Raw genomic sequence first — 22,786 nt, forward strand, 5'->3', positions numbered from 1 at the left:
GGGTTTTACAAACATGTATTGAACACACGTGATATGGTAGTTTTACACATAGTGAACCCCCCGAGGTGCCAGCTCTCGTTCATCGCATCACTCCAGGGGGTATTTGTTACCATATACATGTGGTAGTGATGTGTGTGAACACACAAGGACCGCCGGGGCATTTTTTCCCTCTTTGGGAGGTTTTTTCCCCCGTGCATTGTATATACGTCCATTCATTCTAGGGCTATCTATCTTTTCATTGCACACTAAGTAACACACTCTATTGTGTGCCTTGAGCTTCCTTCCTCTTCTCCAAGCTGTGTGCGTTTCTCTGCAACCCTAATTCCAACAATGTGCAAGTTGAAAAGAGAAGTGTATAACCTTTATACACTTTGACCTCTCTAGTTTTGGCTTTTGGCTAAGAGCAACATGTTCCTTGAAAACCAAGGTGCAGATGGTGGACATGCACAACCTCTAGAGTTTGGAACCATAGAGGAAGCATAAAAGTGAAGATGCAAGTATAAGGAAACACACAGGTAGAAAGATACATGCATGCAACTACAATGTGATAGTCTAGTGCTTAGGAGTCAATGCTCACCTGTCTATCATGAAAGTGAGATTCAAAAATAGCCACTATTCACAATCATGAAACCTTCAAAATTAGCCTTGTAATTTTATGAAATAATTTAAAGTTTGGGGACAATTAAGGAAAGAGTCCCACAATCCACTTGAGTTTTTATGTTAGTTGTTCATTGCCAAATTGCCAACCTAACTCTTCTAGAAATTATTTGAAATATCCCCTTGTCATAAAATCTAATATCTAACCAACCCAAATGCTTTTCTCATATTAATCTTCTCATTTAATGTGGGATAATATGAGAAAAGCATTTGGGTTGGTTAGATATTAGATTTGGGTTAGAATATAGACAAGTGCTTTCAGATCTATCTCAACACGGGGCCAATGGTAAAGAGGTCCAAAATGAGAGATGGTATGTCAAAGAGAAAGGCTAGATAATGGAGCTTAAAGACCTTAGGGTTAGCTTCATTAAAGACCTCCAAAGGTTAGTGTTAAAAAATCCTTTGACCTTAGGTAAGCTAGGATTGAGCTTGAGGTGGGAACCCGTCCCATGCTTGAGGTGCTTGGCATGCTTGATGACTAAGGTGCTTGAGGTGCTTGTCATGCTTGATGACTAAGATGCTTGAGGTGCTTGTCGTGCTTGCCGACTATGGAGCCTGAGGTGCTTGTGGGAACATTACTTAGGCTTGAGGTGCTTTGTCATGCTTGCTCACTAAGGTACTTGGGGGTAAGACGTGCAAAAGTTAACAACTATCCCTACAAGGAGGGGGCGAGCCCTACAAGAGGGGGACTGAGAGAGAACACACACACCCTCACACAAGGCAAGCTTGATACAAAGAAAGCAAAAGGGACACTTGTCAAGTTACTCTTCATGTTGCCTTCATGGTGTGCCTAAAGCCTATTGGTTGGCCTCCCAAGGGGGTCCAATGATAAATTAGTTAGTTTAATTAATTGTTTTATCATTTATCAAGTCCTCTCTCTCTCAAAGAGGAAAGGGGGACACTTGCCCCAAGGTTACCTTTGTTTCTTGATATGCCTCTTGCTTGTGATTGGCTAGGCGTGGAGGGTTCCAATGAGCTTCAAGCATGAGCTACAAGGGGGGGTCGACCAAAGAAAGCTAGGGGGTTGCTTAAGGGGTATACTCTCCCACACATACTCTCATTGTGTGTAGTGCAAAGTGCAAGATCTCCCTCTCCTTCTCCAAGCATGTAGAGAGGTTGAGAGCCTACACTAACACTCTTGGCTATGGAATGCAAATTCAACCAAGATCCATGCTTCAATGCTTAAGCTTGTCATATTCTCCATCTTCATCACTATGCTATTATGTATGCTAGCAAGAAGAGAGATGATAAGTGAGGAACTAATTCTTTCTCCTATGAAATGTTTCTTCTTCATCTTCCCTACCCTCATTCCCTGCTAGCTCTCTCCACCTTCAAAGGTGTTTGAGGTCTTAGAACTGAGGCTTGGGATAGTTAATGATTTCTACAAAGTTTATGGTATGCTTGTGATGCATGAAGCTTTCCATATTCGTTGCATCACCTAGGTCACAAGGAACACAAATATTGTATTGTACCAAGTCTCTCTTGATGGGAGAAACTATAATACAAATACCTACTGAAGGGGGGACCGACTCCTAATAAATCCGGTCCTCAACTATTGTCATGTTCTCTAAACTCTCTCTCTTGCAAAAGTATTGTTCATAACAAGTTAACTAAATGCTATGTTTATGTTGTTACCATCAATTAAGTTCACCTGCTATGCTCACAAAGTAATTCCACAAAAGTACTTTCTCTAATTTCCGCTACTCTCAAAGTTAATAGGCCATTTTCATTACATTGGTATTAGAGCATTTGGTATTTCTTTTCTTTCTTAAGAAGAGAGGTCCTTAAGTAGGCTATAAACGGTTGATTTTGTTAATTATATTAGGGTAAGAGGGACTGGGATCTATTATCGGTTTTTTTGAGCCCACTATGTGGGATATGGTGCACATCTCGGGAGCTTTGGACTTAATAATGGGGTTTTTTTAAACTTGCCTATGGTTTCACCATTATTGAGCCATAAGAAGTCCAAAAGGAGCTAGCCCTCGATAATTCTGCAATATTAGATCCACTCGACTACTCTCTATAATTAAGCACTTCGAGCCATAGGTGAGATACTTAAGTGCTGATTTTCAAAGGCTAAGAGGAGTAGCAACTAAGTTTTTGAATTGCCAAAGCATACACTAAGTAAGTACTCAAAATTTTCATTAACATGGTTGACAATAACCAAGAGAGTAGAATGAACATTGATAACTTTGATTTTGCACATGGAGGTGCTAATGATGATGCCCCCATGTTTGTCAATTATCTTCTTACTAAGTTGAAACAAGCTATGGGCAACCCCGCTTTGCAAGCCAAAGTTACTCACCAACTTCGCGCTTATGGGATTTCCCTTCCTCTCCAAGAGGAGAGAGATCTTAGGAGGCCTCTTAAAGAGACACCCCAAAGAAGATTCTCTCCCATACGAGAGGAGAAATCAAAAGAGCAATAAAGTAGTGAAACTTTAAGTTCCTCTAAAGATGTGGATCCACAAAGACGACGGTCTAGACAATGGCCAACTCCTCCCAATAGGAAACATTCAACCCGCAGTTCTTCTCCTCGTCACTCCGAAAGGAAAGAGAGGAAACAAAGGAAGAAAAGGGCAAGAAAGAGGTCACCCTCTTCTCCTTCTTCTTCACCTTCCTCCTCTTTCGACGAAAGCTATGGCTATTCTCCTAGAGAATATAAGAAGGGAGGACATCGCAAATCATACCCTACATGGTGAAGGTCACAAAAGCTCAAGAAGTTCAAAGAGGGAGGAAACAATATCTCTTTTCTCACCTATGATGGCACCTTTGGTGCTACTGGAGACGAGGGCTTCACGGAGTCCTCCAAGCTACGCCATGTAGCTATGCACTTTCAAAAATCGGCTCGTCAATGGTGGACTAGCCTTCGTGGCAATGGCAAAGCCCCAAAGACATGGAAAACTCTACAAGTTTTCATCATGAAGCAATTCCTTGCAAGCATTGCAAAGTGCTCACCCAATGGGGCAGTTTGAAGCTTCTCTCTCATGAGTCTATCCACAAGTATGTAGACAAGTTTTGGGATTTACATCTCAAGACTAGTGTCTTTCAAAAGATAGACTTTGCTGAGCAAAAGCAATAGTTTTGTGTGGGATTACCTGAAGAGATGGTCGAGTATGTCAACTCTCAACAACCTAGTTCTATCACCGAAGTAATCCACCAAACCATGGTTGCTTCGTGCATCAACTTCCAACAAGGGGCTAGACAGAATGTCAAACCCATGGAAAATAAAGACAAAAGTGATGCCAATGGAAAAACCAATGCCCAAAATTCTTCCCAAGGCAATTTCAACAACAACAACAACAACAACAATCGGTCCAAGGAAGGGAGTTTACAATGGTGAAAACAAACTCTCTCCTGAAGAGCTTGAATCTTTTCGCAAGGACCATAAGTGTTTTAAGTGTGGGGAGCAAGGACATGGCTATCGTTCTTGACCTAAGAAAAAAATTTGCAATGAGACTCCTAAAGCTTCCACCATCGAAGCTCCAAAAGAGGATGCTCATTGCAAAGGTGCACCCCTCTTCTATGCTTGGGGAAAGGTAAGGAAGCATGATGTCTTCATCTTATTTGACCCTGACTCTACTCACAATCTCATATCAACGGAGTTGGTAACCAAGTTGGGCATTCGAGCTTTCAAGATGGGAGATGCTATCATGGTCGGCACTGCTTTCAAGGGACATCGAGCCTCCGTTACTCCCTTGATTGGGAAGTTGAGGATCCATGTCCAAAGCTATGTCGACAAAGAAGACTTTTTCATCTCTCCTCTCCAACATGAGGATGCTATCCTAGGGGCACCATGGTTCAGCCGCATGGCTGCCAACATGAAGTTCCTTGAAAGGATAATCTACTTCATCTACATGAGAAAGGACAAGTATATAGATGCTAGTGAGTTTGGTCGTACTATACAACTTGTAAATTCATCTGCCTTTGATAAATCAATGAAGAGCTCAGTTTCTGCATACATGATTTTTGTCAAAGAGTCCCTAAAAGGTCCTAATGTTTCATCAAATGTAAATGGTAGGAATCAAGAAGAGCTAGACTTGTCTAATTTTCTAAAAGGATTGCAAGATGTGTTCATCGATGATATCCCTATGGACTTATCTCCAAAACGAGGGGATGATATACATCGCATTGAGCTCCTTCCAGGAAGCTCACCGCCTAACAAGCCTCCTTATCGAGTTTCCCAAGCTCAACAAGAGGAGATCATGACGCAAGTCCAAGAATTGGTTGACAAAGGGATGGTGAGGCCTAGCTCCTCTCCCTTTTGTTCTCTAGTCCTTTTAGTGCAAAAGAAAGATGGCACATACCGTATGTGTGTGGACTACCGAGCACTAAACGATATCACTATTAAAAAGAGATTTCCCGTGTCTCGGGTAGAAGATCTGTTTGATAAGCTACAAGGCTCTACCTACTTTAGTAGGATTGACCTTAAAAGTGGCTATCATCAATTAAGGATAGAAAGAAGAGTGATGATAAGTGAGCAATTGTCATAAAATCAAATATATAACCAACCCAAATAATTTTCTCATATTAAACTGATCATTTAATGTGAGAAAATAAACGAGAACAAGGGTTAGAATGCTTACGAATCTATCTCAACATGGGGACAAGGTTAAAGGGGTCCAAATGAGAGATGGTCAGTTAAAGAGCAATGCTACCTAATGGAGCTTCAATACCTTAGGGTTAGCTTCAGTAAAGACCTCCAAAATTTAGTGTTAAAAAGTCCTTTGACCTTAGGAAATTGACCTTAGGCAAGCTAGGACTAACCTTGAGGTGGAAATCCTACCAAAGCATAAGGTGCTTGTTGGCTTGCTAAGTGTTTGTGGAAACCTTTCCCAAGCTTGAGGTGCTTCTCAAATGCTTAAATGACTAAGGTTCTTGAAGTGTCCAATTCAAACATAAACTCTCAAGAGGCATAAACGGTTTCCAAAATTCCATGTTTAATTGACTAGGTGTTTAAAGTGTTCAATTCAAACATGATATCTTAAAAAGCATAAAAGACACATGTCAAGATCCTCCACATGTGGCCCTCATGATGTGCTTGAATCCTATTGGATAGGCTTTAAAAGGGTCCAATGAAAATTTAGATGCATAAAAATAAATAATTAAGTTCTTTCTCTCAAAGAGAAAAAAGAGAACACATGTCCAAATGATATAATTAAATAATAAGAGAGAGAGAGAGAGAGAGAGACAGAGAGGTGGACCAAGCATGAGAGGGGGGTATACTCTCCCACACACACACACACATTCGCTCATTGTGTGGAGTGCAAAGTGCAAGAGCTCCATCTCCTTCTCCAAGCTTGTTGAGAAGTGGAGAGCCTACACCAACACTTTTGGCTATGGAATGCAAATAAAACAAAGAGCCATGCATGCTTCAATGCTTAAGCTTGTCATCTTCTTCATCTTCATTACTATGCTATTATGCTACGTTAAGCAAGAAGAGTGATGATAAGAGAGGAACTATTTCTTTCTCCTATGGAAGATTATTCTTTCTCTTCCCTACCCTCATTCCCCGCTAGCTCTCTCCATCTTCGAAGGTGTTTGAGGCCTTGAGACTGAGGCTTGGGATAGTTAATATTTTTTGCAAATTTTATGTTATGCTTGTGATGCATGAAGCTTTCCATCTTCATTGCATCACCTAGGTCACAAGGAAATTGAAGTGTATCAAGTCTCTTTTGATGCGAGAATCTATAATACAAACGCCTTTTGGAGGGGCGACCGGCTCCAAGTAAATCCGGTCATCAACTATTGTCATGTTCTCTAATACTCTATCTCTTGCAAAAGTATTGTTCATGCCAAGTTAATTAAGTACTATGTTTATGTTGCTACCGTCAATTAAGGTCACTCTCTATGTTCTCAAAGTAATCTCACAAAAATGCTCACTCTAATTCTCTTAATTCCGCTATTCTCAAAGTTCATAGGCCATTTCAATTACAGGAAGTAATTCTTTCTCCTATGACATGTTTCTTCTTCTTCTTCTTCCCTACCCTCATTCCCTGCTAGCTCTCTCCACCTTCGAAGGTGTTTGAGGTCTTGGGACTGAGGCTTGGGATAGTTAATGCTTCAACAAAGTTTATGGTATGCTCGTGATGCATGAAGCTCCATCTTCATTGCATCACCTACGTTACAAGGAACACAAAGATTGTATTATACCAAGTCTCTCTTGATAGGAGAAACTATAATACAAATGCCTATTGGAGGGGGGACCGGCTCCACATAAATCCGGTCCTCAACTGTTGTCATGTTCTCTAAACTCTCTCTCTTGCAAAAGTATTATTCATGCCAAGTTAACTAAATGCTATGTTTATGTTGCTACCATTAATTAAGTTCACCCACTATGCTCACAAAGTAATTCCACAAAAGTACTTTCTCTAATTTCCGCCACTCTCAAAGTTAATAGGCCATTTCCATTACACCCCTTCTACTGCTTATTGGAGATATCTTGTCTGTGAAGGAAATTTAGAACCTTGCCTTCAGAGAGAAGGCCCATCGAAAAGTTGTAGACTCTCAAGGAAGGGTGGATAATTTTCGGCACTAACTTTTGACAAAAGCAGCCTTAAGTTTAGGCCGTGTCGGTAGCGATGGGTTGTAAGGCCTTGGCACTAAGTGACACCCATCTTTAATGCGGGGGATGGTAATGGGATCGACGATCCGGGTTGGGGGGTGGGATCTCAAGGCACAATAAACATGGCCACGCAAAAAACGAGGCGCGATAAACCTGGACAACGAGAAAAACGAGGATTTGATCTGATGACCTTGCAGTCCAAGTTTAGAGTCGCACAGGCTAACCACCTCACCCACGGGCACATCATGTATGAACAATCCTTTTTATGGTCTTATATTGTGAGGTGACATGCAGTTCTTGATTTGATGTTTGCGGCTGCAATCTCCGTGGTTTTCGTGCTTGAACCTTGATCCCATTAAACCACCCCTCCCCCTCCCTCATGACTAAGTAACGCGAGGTCTTAAATGACCCCGGGCGGGGGTCTTGAATGACCCTGAGTGATGGGATCGACGGATGGGGTTGAGTGGGGGGGATCTCAAAGACCACGGACGGCAGACAAAAGATCAACGCAAGGTCGCGAGCAAGATTTGAACCCAAGCGATTGTGGAAAGAGTCACACACTCTTTCCACGTGCATGCGAACGTTTGGTTGTCCAAGATGAAAAAACATAAATATATAAATTAAACGAAAACGCTGAAAAAAGTAAACTCGGACACATTGAACGGTTGAATGTCTTTTTGATATTCGTGTCTCACTTCTCGCTGGTAGATCCCACTGCCGTCAGATCATTCAATACCCGTGTTACTTAATCCTGAGCCGCCCTCTTTCTCTTCCTCTTCCTCTTCCTCCGCCTCCTGCTCCTGCTCCTGCTCCTCTTAAATATAGGTGTTACTGAGTGTTGACTCTGTTGAGGGTCTTAGGGAGCGTCAAATCCAGTCAGGAGAGGACTGCGCTGCTTTTCCCTTGCTTCAGCTCGTTACAACGTAGCTACTGCTCCGGAGGGACCGCATACCTAGCTAGGTGCGTTTGAGGGTGGTCATGGAGACGGGCTCACTCCGCAACAAGGGAAACTTGCAGGGCATTTCATGCTTGGGATCAAGTGCGCGAGTTATTGAGATTGCTGTCAAGCATTACAAAAGCTTTGCATCAGGGAAGTGCGTTAGCTTGTTGTCTGGAAAGCTAAGATGACTCAGGGAAGCCTCCCGGGCCGCTATGCAGAATTTTGTTCTACTGGATATACCAGTTACCAGTAAACCCTTTGGCTGGAGAATACATGAATGGTGAGGGGTATGCTGAATAGAAGCATTGAAGGTTCTTGCGCTTGAGGCACTTGTCTGCATAAATTTGCTTTTTGCTAGTCCAGCCAATCCTTCAAAATGATGGCTAGCATGCGAAAGCATATCGCTGTGTGTGTAATCTTTTGTTAAACTACTTTTGATGACAGATACTGTTATCTAGCTAGAGAGTTAGAGGTGGCGAGAAATACACAGTTTTGTGACCTATCTTGATTATTGCAGGTGCCCTTCACAGGAAGATAGTACACACCTCAGCAATGCGTTCACCACCATCGATAGCTCAAATCCCTCCGAAGGGTGTAGACGACAAGTTGCTTTGGAATGTGGGCAAGTCTCATCTCAGTCCCTTGTCGAAATAAAGAATGTTGCGTTTATGTCCATGCTTGTCTTATTTGAGCTCACTTGGGAAGAGAACACCATGTCACTGGATGATTGCAAGGTTGCGTGCTCTTCGAACTGTTCCTGCACAGGGTTCTTCTATCACACCCATTCGTCATTCTGCTTGCCATTTGGAGACAACACACCTTTGTCCAACGTAAGCTTCATCAGTCTTCCTTCTAAAGAGCATATTGCATACATTAAAATACAATCGGCTGCAGCAAAGTCTAAAATCCGTCCTCCCATAGTTGCGGCTGCAGTCATACTACCAGTGATTGCATTTTCCTTGATAGTTTTAGCAGTTTTTTGGAATTGGAAGCACAATGTGGATCCGGAATTGAAATTAGCAGAGCAGGAATTGAGGGATGTTTTGCCTATGCGGCTCGAAAGATATTCATACCGAGAGTTGGGCCAGTTTACCCAAGGTTTCAGCCGAGAAATTGGTCATGGTGGATTTGGAACTGTGTATGACGGTACCCTACCAGATGTAAGCAGGGTGGCAGTGAAGAAATTGAAGCCGTTCTCGCAGGGGCAAAAGGAGTTTCTGGCAGAGATTGAGGCAATAGGTGGCAAAGAGCATGTCAATATTGTTAAGCTCTATGGCTTTTGCCTGGAGAAGCAGCACAGATTGCTTGTTTATGAGTACATGGAAAATGGGTCTTTGGATAAGAGGCTTTTTTGCAAAGAAGGAGAGCAGCAGCTGCCTGCAATGAGCTGGCAACAGCGCTTCAATGTGGCCCTTGGCACAGCCAGAGGCCTCGCTTATTTGCATGAAGAGTGTCCAAAGCCCATCTTCCATTTTGATGTGAAGCCTCAGAACATCCTCCTGGATGGAAATCTTAATGCGAAGCTGGCAGACTTTGGGCTTGCAAAGCTGGTGGCAAGGGACCAATCAGAAATAATAACGGCAATGAGAGGGACACCAGGCTACATAGCACCTGAGTGGATATCCCGGTCAGCTGTGAGCCAGAAATGTGACGTATACAGCTTTGGGATGGTGCTGTTGGAGTTAGTAAGTGGGAGGAAGAATGTGTGGTTGGATCTGATGGGGAATGAGGAGTGGTGTTTCCCTAGATGGGCAGCTAAGACGGTGAAGGAAGGGAAAGTTGTCGATCTTATCAATGAATGGCATGATGAGGCCATGGCATCTGGTTTTCAAGATTTTTCTGAGAACGGCGCAGATGCTTCTTGTGAAGAAAGTATCATGGAGCAAGTGAAGACAGCGGTCATAGTAGCTTTCTTATGCACGCATGAAAATCCAGAGACGAGACCGAGCATGAAAATTGTCTGGGGCATGTTAGAAGGTCGCACTGCCCTTCCTTCAGAAATCCCGGAAGTTGCCACAATTGAAATGCCTGCCTTCAAGATTGGATCTTCTGGCAGTATTGAAACTGCCCAATCGTCTTCCTTTCAATGTTGATAAAAGAGACGGCTTGGCAAAGCACCTGCTGGTTCAGTACTGCAAGGTACTCGGCCCCTGGTATGAACATGTGTCTTATTGCTGCTAGGTCTTCATAAGTAACAATGGCGACATTGATCACCGGCAATGCTTGGTTTGCTTGTGTATGATGAGAATGTATACTGGAGTTTGTGCTTTGCGTTCTGTATAGCGAGCAAGGTACATAAATTGAGGATTTTCGAGGTTCTGACAAACTGGTTTCAGAATCTTTCGGACAATGCACTTAGATAGAGCGGTTCTTTCTATGTGCTGTGCTCATACAGAGCGTTTGAGGAGAAATCCAGCACACTCTTTTGTTCTCTGTTTTGCCTCCAAATCAGTGAGCTCCTTAAAGTACTATCTCTTGTTGGACACCAAGACATTACTCCGACTACTCTACGATGCCAGCTCAAGGGGGTGATAATTCTTATGTGTCAGGCTGGGAGCAAGCAAACTTGACATAAACTAGGTCAACTCATAATTTTGCCCTTCCCCTTATCTTGTCTTTAGACAGCTGGTGGCTAAATAGTGGGAATGGATTATGGAAAATAAATTCCTTGTGATGGTGAAGGACAGATGCTACTGATAGTGGGGACTGCAATAACGCCTTGTGATGGGGAAGGACAGATTCTAACTGCTTTTACACTCAAATTCTCTGCTTCTATCACATGTTTGACTCAAGTGAAGTTATTGCAATAAAAAAGTTTAGGGAGGGCCAAAAACATTCAAGGTTTATTATTCATGCTATCGTCATTAACACTAGACTTGTAACGAGTCACAAAACTGGTTGAACCCACAAAAATGGCTCACATCAGGATTCTAGTAAATGAGACATAACTTTTGTATATGACATCAAAATTTCATGAAACTTCTTAATTACGGGTTCAAGATATGAAAAAGGTTTATAAATATACAATTTACATGAAAAGCTCAAAAATTAAAAAAATACTTTTTAAAGATTAATAAATCTACTAACATAATATGGTGGAAGGGAGAGCTCTTTAAACGTATCGCAATCTGCGATCAGAAGGCTAAAGTCCAAAATTAAAAAAAGCCCTTTTGCATGCGATAAAGAGGGAGAGGGGGAGAGAGAGTTCGGCAGCCGACCGTACTAGTTTTACATAAAACTGCACTTCGACACTTAACTTGGAGAAGTTAAAATGTCGCCAGTCTTTGTATATGGGTTAAAAAGCTTGGTACATCTATTACATACCTATAGAGGGATTTTTCAAAGAAGTTTGGGTCAGCTTAACAATGATTTGATTTACTTTCAAAAGAAAATAAAAAATTTTTGTCCATCCGCACAGATTAGTTGTAGAAGATAGCAATGGAAAGACACCTTTACACCTTCAATTAGCTCTGTACTATTTTTTATCAACTCATATTGAGTGTTGGTCATAATTTCCTGAAACCATTTTCTATTTAGATAACTAACATAGTGTTGATAATTTTCTTGCAAAAGTTTCAAAAGGCCACAAAAGTGGCTGGTTTTTTACAGGACTAGTGTTAAAATGAAGAACTTGCTCTCTAACTTTTTAAAATTTTATAGAGTTGTCGTGCGACCATGTTGAGTCGTAGTAGCAAAATCACATGTGACCCACAATCTAATTTCAAAAAATACATTCAAAAAATTATTTGAAGGTGAAAAATCCTACAAATCTTGGGAAATTTTAGTGTATTTTTGTCTAAATGCCCGTAAGTAATGGTAAAAGACTCTATCCTTCCCCACTTAAAGGTCTTCAAAGTTTATGGAATAAAATTCAAGGAAACTTACCAAAATACCCCTACCTCACAAACATCTCTACTCTTCATAGGAACCTTAGTTCTCCTTTAATAGAAGATGGTAGAACTAGGATTCTAGATGGTATTGAGGGCTCTTCATATGAAATGTTTCATCATTTTTGAACATAGATGCTTCTATTTGTAAGCTCATTGGTGAATGATTTTGTTTAAGACACTAAAAGATAGATCCTCATTGTCATAAACAATAGACTATGCAAAAATTGGGGCAAATCCATCCCAAAATGATGCAAGGGTATATTGGGATTTTTTTAAAATTTGAGGAGTATTTTGGGATTTTTCATAAATTGATATTTTGATAGTTTTCCCTAATATTTATTTCGAGCCTTGCTTATAAATTCATGCGCTATGTATGAGAATTCATTCTTACGTCTACTCCCTCACAACCACTCCAGAGGAACACACCCCAAAACCCTGGACTTTCCCATATAAGCACCTCTTAGAGGGGTGTATCGTAATATATATATAGCTCTCTAATGGCTTCAAGAAAAATATATTGACTACCTATATAGTGCAAGGACACACTCTAAAGAGAAGGAAATGTTAAAGAGAAAATAAGCTAAAGAAAAACACTTATGTATCAATGTGCACTCTACCATCTCTTTTTTCTTTTGCTATACTCACAATTGTGAGTTGAGAGAATTTATATTAACTCGAAAAGAATACAATGGCCCTCAAGCACTACATGTGCCTTGAGGGGAGTAGGGTTCCAATAGAGGCTTGTACACAAACCAAGAGGATACAAAACCAGCGGTGATAAAACTACCCTCTTGAGTGTTCTAAGCAGCTCAATGCATGAATCCACTCTTCATTCTTGTGTCAGTTAACCCTCTTCTTACTCCAACACCATGGATGAGGTCAGTGCTCATACGCACAATATCATCAAAACGAGCTACAAACAGCTTGGCCTCAAATACCCAAAAGTTCCTAAACTTCCACACCTCACTCATATAGCAAAATCTAGGAATTTGAGTGCACACCAAAACGGCCTGGCTTTGGAAACCACATCCTTCCAAGATCAGGTCATCAGTAAGGAAGATGATCTTCCAAGTCCTCCGTATCCATTTGCAAACCTTAGCAGCCAGTACTCGTGAAGTAGGGAACTTGATGAATAGATGAAGGGGGTCTTCAGAGGCTGACCTACAACCAGAGCAGGTGTCAAATATGAGCGCTCTAGCACACACCTTAATCCCAGTAGGCAAGGCTCCCCAAAGCACCTTTCATATGAATACCTTCATGTATTTAGGCCATTTAGTCTCCCAAATGGTCTTAACACTCTTTTACCAGTGCTCTTTTGACCAGTTTTTCTTCCAGATTTCAGTGAGTGGATCGAACCAATCCTCTTTGTATATCAACACATTATAGGTACTCTGGGTTTTGGGAAGCGAGAACACTCTGCCTTTCGACCAATGCCAGTCTCTCTAATCAATTTCTGATCCATTGCCAGGTGGAGGTGAGGATGACAACACTTCCAAGAGTCTATCGATCAGAGGCCTTTCATACATACCCAAGTTATGTTGCATCACTACAAGCTCCACATCCTTCCAGCAAAAGCTTCTGTCATCCCAAAGATGAGAAAGTGTAGAAAGACTCAACTCCGATAAGCAAGTATTGGGCAAATACAAAAAAGAGCTACTAGTTGTTCTATATGCCCTACACACATGGAAACGCTATCTCTTGGGGACTTCATTCAACCTACGAATGGATCAAAAAGTCTCAAGAACTTTATGATGCAAACCAAGCTATCGGACAAACAAATGAGATGGGCAAGTTTTCTTTCGTAATTCAAATTTCATATTGTAACATTTAATGGCTAGTAACTTGTGTGTAACGGAAATTAATATGAACATAGTGGGCATTTCATTAGAATAGATTCCTAATGAGAATTACAAGAGTGCTTGGGTGGAGAGAGCAACAAAAAGCATAACACCTAGTTAGATACCATGAACAATACTTTCAAAAGAGAGAGAAATTAAGCTATTGACAACAATTGAGGACCGGATTTACATGGAGCCGAGCCCCCCTTGGTCCCCCCTCCAAAAGGCTTTGTATTATGGTTTCTCCCATCAAGAGAGACATTGTACAATACAATTCTTGTGTTCCTTCAAGACTAGCTAGTGCAATGAAGATGAAAGCTTCATGCACTAAGCAAAACACTTATCAAACACAACATCAATTCTCTCCAGTGTCAGACCCAAGACCTCACACACCTTCGAAGATGGTGAGAGCTAGCGGGGTATGAGAGTAGATTGAGAGGAAGGAGTATTCTTACGAGAAAGATGTACATCTCCTCACAAATCACTCATATTAGCATAGCTTAGCTTAGTAATTAGCATGGTAGAGGAGATGAGCATGCATTGAAGCTTGGCTCTTGGTTGGATTTGCATCACAAAGCCAAGAGTTGTTGGTGTAGGCCTCCCTTCTCACAAGCTTGGAGTAGGTGGTAAGATTTCCATTAAAGCTTGAGAAGGAGAGAGAGTCTTCTTTACTTCACACATGAGATTGTGTGAGTGTGTGTGAGATAATGCCTTACAAAAATCAGCCCCCCCTCTCTCTTGGTCGACCCCTCTTGCTATTTGCTCATGCTACAGTCTCATTGGACCTCCCTAGGGCTAGCCAATGATAATTAAACAGTACTTCACACATGAGATTGTGTGAGTGTGTGTGAGATAATGCCTTACAAAAATCAGCCCCCTCTCTCTCTTGGTCGACCCCTCTTGCTATTTGCTCATGCTACAGTCTCATTGGACCTCCCTAGGGCTAGCCAATGATAATTAAACAGTATAAGTGATAGCCGTCTAACATGTGTCCCCCTTTCCCCTTTTGTGAGAGCTTTATGTAATTAATAAATGCAACTAAACTCTCATTGGACCCCTTTGCCTCCTGGCCAATAGGAATCAGGCAAGCCATTGGGCTGTCGAATGCTCATTGGACCCCTTGGGAGACTGTCCAATAGTCTTCTAGAGAGCTTAATTCTCATTGTTTCTTTTACTAAGTGTTTTTAAATTAATTAAACTAGATTTACTCTAGCCTAATTCTCATTGGTCCACCTCCAAGGCCATCCAATAGGAATTGGCTACACCTTGTGGGCATCTGGGCTAGGGAGCTGACATGTGTCCCTCATTCCCTTTGTGTAAAGGGAGCTTGTGTGTGTGTGAGAGAGAGAGTTTCTCTCTCATCCCCTACTACGAAGGCTCGCCCCCTCCTATGTAGGGATTGATAAAGACTTTTGGGACACACAAAGCATCCAATTCCCCCCATGCTTGACCTTTGGACACAACCTTTGAATTTTGGAACCTTAGCATTTTGGAAGTCTTAATGGGCTGACCATTGTTGCACATGGCTCTTTTGCAGATGGCCCCCCCTTTGGAGTCCCTATTTTCCCTCCTTTGGATCCCTACTGTAGTCGGTCTGCTAGCTTAACCAATATTCTAGCTTTTTCTCCCCTGGCACTTCCCCATATTAAATGATCAGTTTAAAATGAGAAAATCATTTAGGAGAATTAGATATTGAATATTATGACATTACCTCTCTCTTGAAATCATAGTCGTCCTCGACTATGAGGTAGAGAAGATAAAGCATATTCATTAGTCCTTTTCTTAGTGGGTAGAGGATCCCTATGTTACCCTACGACATCATTCCACAATGGATGACTAGTCCATTTGGCGCTTGAGAGCCCGAGGCTACCGCAAGCATGTGAGCACATTAGTCCTATCAATATTCCATAGTAGATGACAAGCTCTACTTGGTGTTTGGGAGACATCGTCTCCGCAAACTTGATCTAAGCATGCATACTACTTCATGAGGATGTAATCCTAGGGGCACCATGGTTTGATCGCCTGGCTGCCAATGTTAAATTCCCTGAAAGGAGAATCTCCTTTAAGTTCAAGGAAAAATACATGTATATAGATGCTAAGGAAATGGGTAACACTATCCCCATTTTACATACACCAGCTTTCAACAAGTCAATAAAGAGCTCTATTTCCATGTACATGATTTTTGTTAAAGATTCTCAAAATGAACCTAATGCTTTAGCAAAAGAAAATAAAATCAACCAAAACGAATAAGAGTTATCCAATTTTCTCAAGGGGTTTCAAGATGTTTTTATTGAAGACATCCCTTGTGAGCTACCTCCTAAACGAGGTAATGATGACCATGCAATTGAACTTCTTCCAGGAAGTTCACCGCCTAATAAACCTCCTTATGAGTTTCTCAAGCTCAACAAGAGGAGATTATGCGGCAAGTGCATGAGTTAGTTGAGAAGGGCATGGTTAGGCCTAGCTCATCTCCATTTTGCTCACCTGTGCTATTAGTGCAAAAGAAAGACGGCACATATCGTATGTGTGTCGACTATAGAGCACTAAATAGGATCACTATCAAGAATAGGTTTCCCGTTCCACGGGTAGAAGACCTATTTGATAAGCTACAAGGATCAACCTACTTAAGTAGGATTGACCTAAAAGGTGGCTATCATCAAATAAGGATAGTTGATCAAGACATTGTAAAGACCGCATTTCGCACCACATTTGGTCTTTACGAATACATTGTCACGCCTTTTGGCTTGACCAATGCACCAACCACATTCAACCGCTTGATGGAGAAGCTGTTCAGGCCTCATCGAACCTTCATTGGAGTGTTCTTTGATGATATTATCATCTACTCTAATTCATTAGACGAACACAAGAAACACCTCCAGGTAATATTTCAAGTTTTAAGAGAGAAAAAACTTTATGTTAATCAAAAGAAAAGTGAATTTTTCTTGCAAGAGATTTAGTATTTAGGTCACATTATCTCTCAAGATGGCATCCAAATGGATCCATCAAAGTTAGAGGTAATAAAAGGATGGCCTAAAACAAAGAATCTTCATGAACTAAGAAGCTTTATAGGTATGTGTGCATACTATAGACGCTTCATAGAAAAGCTCTCACAAATTGCGGGACCATTACATGACCTAACAAAGAAAAGAGTTAGGTATACATGGTCTGCTAAGGAGAACAATGCTTTCGAAAAGCTTAAAGAAAATCTTATCTCTCAACCTGTGCTTACACTACCGGATCTCTCAAACCATTTGAGGTCCAATGTGATGCTTGTGGTGATTGCCTTGGAGCTGTTTTGCTTCAAGAAGGGCATGCCATAGGCTATGAAAGTCGAAGTCTCGACCTTGTTGAGAAAGCTCTAGGCATATATGAAAAGGAACTCCTTGCAGTTCTACATGCCTTAGACTCATGGAAGCACTATTTATTGGGGACTCATTTCATTCTGCGAACGGATCACCAAAGTCTTAAGTACTTCATGACGCAGACCAAGCTCTCCGACAAACAAATGAGGTGGGAAAATTTCCTTTTGCAATTTCATTTTCATATTGCTCACATTGCTGGCAAGCATAATCAAGTAGCAGATGTACTCTCAAGACGGCCAAGAGTGAATGCGGTTTCCATAGAAACTCACAATGATCTATCGTCAATGATAGTGAGTATGCTATTGATCCCGATTTTAGAGATGTGATTTCAACCCTTGCATTAGGGAAGAAAGAAGAACCATTTACTTGGTTATCTTCTCTATGGCAATAGACTAGGCGTTACTAACTCACTACGTGAGAAAGTAATGTATGAATCTCATGCTCCTCCTTACGCCGGGCATAGAGGGATTCAGTCTACCCTAAAGGGAATTGAAACATATTTCTATTGGCCTACCATGAAATTGAACATACAAGAGTGTGTTTCTAAATGTGTGGTATGCCAAAAAACAAAATGTGATAGAGGAAAGCAACCTGGATTGCTTCAACCCTTGCCAATCCCTAATTCACCATGGGAGAGCATATCCATGGATTTTATCTTTGGATTGCCTAAGTCTATCCATGGGAATACGGGAATATGGACGATAGTAGATAGGTTCAGTAAACAAGCTCATTTTATACCTATCAAAAAGACTATCAAAGCGCATCAAATGGCAACCCTCTTCATTTCACAAATTTTCAAGTACCATGGCTTGCCAATGTCCATAGTGTCGGATAGAGATCCTAGAATGACCAGTAGTTTCTAGAAGGGTCTCTTTTAGAATTTAGGGACAAGGCTAAACCTCTCTTGGGCCTATCATCCACAAACGGATGGCCAAAGTGAAATAGCTAACCTAAAAATTATCGATCTACTAAAAGCCTATGTAACAGAAGTAGATCAAAGATCCCAATGGGAGAAGTACTTACCCTTAGTGGAGTATTCTTACAATAACACTGTACATACTTCCACAGGAAAAGCACCTTTCGAGGTAATTGAGGGAAGATCAAAAGTCCCTTGCTACTTAAGGTACATGGGAAGATCTTCGTTGCAGATGAGTATAGTTGAGACCTACAAGAATCTTTTCAAAAGATTAAGGATGTTATCTCTATCTCACAACAAAGGCAAAAGGCTGCTGCTGACAAGCACAGAAGAGCCCAAGCCTTTAAAGAAAATGATTGGGTCTTATTAAAATTTCCCAAGGCTCGATTAAGGCACACGATGGGCAAGAATCCTACGGGACACCAAAAGTACTATGCTAAACTAGAAAAAAGGTACTATGCTCCCTTCCAGATTCTTAGGCCAATCAATGAGATGGCCTATCAACTCAAGTTTCCCAATCATTGGCTCATACACAATGCTTTCCATGTGAGCCTATTAAAGCCTTACAAAAGAGAGCCACCTCAAGAACCAACTACTGAAGACCCACTGGAGATCGAGGACCAAGAAGAGGTGTTGCAGCCTGAGTCCATTCTCCGACATGAAGACAAGGTACTAAGAGGCGGTAAGACTATCCGACGATATCTTATTAAGTTTAAGAATTATCCTTTTGAAGATGCTAGATGGATGCAAGGCATACAATTAAAGGCTAACCTAGACCTTGTCAATGCTTACAATGCTTCCCAAGAGTAAGCAAATGTACAAAATGTTAAAAACTTAACAAAGTTTTTGTCTTATAAGACTCTCTTTTTCTTTATTATAAAGAAGTCCTCTTTGTCCACATAGCTTTGGACATGGAGCCTCAATTTCTCGATTAAAGGAGTGATTGAAGCTTCTTGCCCCTTCAAAGAACTGTCTGCGCGTAGAACATCTCCGATATCGTAGGCTTGTATTCCTAGCTTGGTGGCCAACTCTATAGATATAAAATTGTGAGTAGAACCAGGGTCAAAGAGAATAAAAGCATCATGTTCTCTTACCTTTCCCCAAGCATGGCAAAGAGAAGATCCTTTGTAGTGAGTTTGGTGAGTCTCCTCCTCTTGGATTTCAACCAAGGTAGCTCTAGGAGGATCATGGTGGGAGTTCTTTTGGGGACAAGCGCGGTACACATGCCCTTGTTCGCCGCACTTGAAACATCGCTTATCCTTGCGATAACGCTCAAGCTCTTCAAGAGAGAGTTTGTTTTTACCTTTGTAAACTCCCTTCTCTTTAGCTTTGTTGGAGTTGCCCTTAGGAGACTTTTGGACATTGTCCTTCCCCTTAGGCTTGTTGGAACCCTTGTTTTCCATGGGCTTGTTATTTCTTTTAGCCCCCGTTTGGAAATTGATTTGAGAGGCCACCATAGTATGGTGTATTACCGCCGATATGGTACGTGGCCTTTGGGAGTTGACATACTCCGCCATTTCTTCGGTTAAGCCTGCACAAGTTTTTTGCTTTTGCTCTCCAAAATCCAACTTTTTGAAGACAGTGGCTTTGAGTTGTAGGTCCCAAAACTTGTCTACATATTTGTGGATGGATTCATAGGGAGAGAGCTTTAAGCTTCGCCATTCGGTGAGTACTTTGTCTTTGGCATCGGTGGCCAAAAAATGCTTCATAATGGAAGCTCTTAAAGCTTTCTAGGTTCGTGGAGCTTCACCGTTGGCTCGTAGGCTAGACCACCATTGCTTGGCAAACTTTTGAAAGTGCACAGCTACATGGCGTAGGTTAGAGGACTCCGTGAAGCCCTCATCTCTGAACACCGCATCAAATTGTTAGATAAAGGCCAAGACTTTGTCCGTAGCACCAAAGGTGCCATCATAGGTAAGGAAAGAGATGCTCTTCCCTCCCTCTTTGAACTTCTTCAGCTTGGACGACCTCTTCCATGCGGCATAGGATTTCCTATGGCCTCTTCTTTTTGATGGTTCAAAGGTTGCACCATCACTTTCTTCAGAAGGTGAAGAATTTGAGGAAGGTGGAAAAGAGGGTGACCTCTTTCTCGCCTTTTTCTTGTCTTGATCTTCATCGTCTTCACCATCACTTTCATAAGAGGAAAAGGATGATGAATATGGAGAAGAGGGTGTCCTCTTTCTTGCCTTTTTCTTCTCTTGCTTTTTGTCACCCCTCTTTGAATTATGGTGTGGAGAAGTGTGCGATGGTCTTCTCCGTTTTGGAGGTGATGGAGAGCGTTTAGCCCGCCGTCTTCATGGAGCCATCTCCGCCGAGGTGGCAGGAGACTCACTTCTTTCTCGTTCCTTCGGTGGAGGCTCTTGAGTTCTCCTTTAAGAAGGAGATGCATCATCAAGAAGTAAATTCTTGAGCCCTTCGTATGGATTCTCTTCTTCTTCCCGAATCGGAGAGAGACCTCTTTTGGAAGTCTCACAAGGAGGCTTCCTGTCATAAAAACTAATATCTAACCAACCCAAATGATTTTCTCATATTAAACTGATCACTTAATGTAGGAGAATAAACGGGAACAAGGGTTAAGATATAGACATGTGCTTATAAATCTATCTCAACATGGGGCCAATGGTAAAGGAGCCCAAATGAGAGATGGTCTATCAAAGAGCAAGGCTAACCAATGGAGCAGAAGACCTTAGGGTTAGCTTCATTGAAGACCTCCAATAATATGTGTAAAAGTCCTTTGACCTTAGGTAAGCTAGGGCTGAGCTTGAGGCGCGGGAACCCAACCCAGCTCGAGGTGCTTGTCCTGCTTGTCATGCTTGATGACTAAGGTGCTTGAGGTTCTTGATGATTGAGGTGCTTGAGATTCTTGAGGTGCTTGAAATGCTTTAGATGTTAGGGTTGCACTTGAGGTGAGAGCCCAGCGCAAGCTTAAAGTGCTTAAGGGCCAAGCTTGTGGTGGGAACTGGGCCTATGCATGAGGGGTTGAGGTGTCAAAAAGTCAAAGATTAAATCCCTACAAGGAGGGGGTGAGTCCTACATGAGGGGGGATAAGAGAGAACACCCACACACTCACACAAGGCATGCATGGTACAAAGAAAGCAAAAAGGACACTTGTCAAGTTCCTCCTCATGGTGTGCCTGAAGCCTATTGGTTGGTCACCCAAGGGGTCCAATGATAATTTAGGAGATTTGATTAATTGATTTTGCATTTATCAATTCCTCTCTCTCAAAGGGGAAAGGGGGACACTTGTCCTCAGGCTACCCTTGCTGCTTGTAATGCCTCCTGCTTGTGATTGGCTAGGCCTGGAGGGGTCCAATGAGCTTCAAGCATGAGCTACAAGGGGGGGTTGACCCAAGCAAGCTAGGGGGTTGCTTAGGGGGTATACTCACCCACACACACTCACAAACACTCTCATTGTGTGCTAGGCAAGGTGCAAGAGCTCCATCTCCTTCTCCAAGGTCCTTGAGAAGTTGAGAGCCTACACCAACACTCTTGGCTAAGGAATGCAAATCCAACCAAGAGCTATGCTTCAATGCTTAATCTTTCCATATTCTCCATATTAATTACTAATGCTATTATGTATGCTAAGCAAGAAGAGTGATGATAAGTGAGGAATTATTTCTTTCTCCTATGGAATACGTCTTCTTCCTCTTCCCTACCCTCATTTCCTGCTAGCTCTCTCCACCTTCGAAGGTGTTTGAGGTCTTGGGACTCGGGCTTGGGATAATTAATGATTTCTACAAAGTGCATGTTATGCTTATTGCAAGAAGGCTAATGGTTTATTGCAAGTAGATTAGTTACTTAATGCAAGTAGATTAATTGTATTACAAGGTAGATTCATGCTGCTTTAGGCACAAGTTGATGCATAAAAGTATACATATTCATGCACTCAAATGATTTAGGGAACACAAAGACTAATGATGTTCATGTGTTCTTGATTGTTTTCAAGCTAAGATTGATTGTTGATATTATGCAAAAGCTTGGTATATGAAGCTTCCATCTCCATAATGCCAAAGAGGTCTCAAGGAACACAAAGATTTTATTGTATCGAGTCTCTCTTAATGAGAGAATCTATAATACAAATGCCTTTTGGAGGGGGGACCGGCTCCACATAAATCCGGTCCTCAACTGTTGTCATATTCTTTAAAATCTCTCTCTCTCTCTCTCTCTCTCTCTCTCTCTCTTGCAAAGGTATTGCTCATGCCTAGTTAATTAAGTGTTATGATTAAGTTGCTACTACCAATTAAGTCCACCATCTATGCTCTCAAAGTTGCTCACTCTAATTCTCTTAATTTTGCTATTCTCTAAGTTCATAGGCCATTTCCATTACATTGGTATCAGAGCATTTGGTTTCTCTTTTCTTGCTTAAGAAGAGAGGTCCTAAAGTAGCCTATAAATGGTTGATGTTGTTAATTATATTAGGGTAAGTGGAATTGGGATTTATTATCGGTTTTGTTGAGCCCACTATGTGGGATATGGTGCACACCTCGGGAGCTTTGGACTTAATAATAGAGTCTTTTTAGACTTGCCTACGGCTTTACCATTATTGAGCCATAAGAAGTCCAAAAGGAGCTAGCCCTCAGCAACTCTGCTATGTTAGACCTACTCCTCTACTCTCTATA

At 41.6% G+C, this 22,786-nt stretch overlaps 1 protein-coding gene across 1 annotated transcript; it reads left to right on the forward strand.

The window, feature by feature from the left end:
* The first annotated feature begins 7,964 nt into the window (after positions 1-7,964).
* Positions 7,965-11,148, forward strand: LOC147428517 (G-type lectin S-receptor-like serine/threonine-protein kinase SD2-5). Its single transcript, XM_086496548.1, has 2 exons — positions 7,965-8,441; positions 8,679-11,148. Exons 1-2 carry the CDS (start codon positions 8,374-8,376, stop codon positions 10,252-10,254), a joined length of 1,644 nt encoding a protein of 547 aa, XP_086352674.1. The 5' UTR covers positions 7,965-8,373; the 3' UTR covers positions 10,255-11,148.
* The last annotated feature ends 11,638 nt before the right edge of the window (positions 11,149-22,786 follow it).

Source organism: Adiantum capillus-veneris, chromosome 23 (assembly GCF_014529385.1).
Source record: "Adiantum capillus-veneris isolate H3 chromosome 23, ASM1452938v2, whole genome shotgun sequence".
Taxonomy (NCBI): Eukaryota; Viridiplantae; Streptophyta; class Polypodiopsida; order Polypodiales; family Pteridaceae; genus Adiantum; species Adiantum capillus-veneris.

Excerpts from the sequence above, each read along its gene's own strand:
- LOC147428517 (XM_086496548.1), top strand. The coding sequence starts at position 8,374 with ATGCAGAATTTTGTTCTACTGGATATACCAGTTACCAGTAAACCCTTT. Across the intron at positions 8,442-8,678 it reads GGCTGGAGAATACATGAATG|GTGCCCTTCACAGGAAGATA; the intron begins GTGAGGGGTATG and ends TGATTATTGCAG.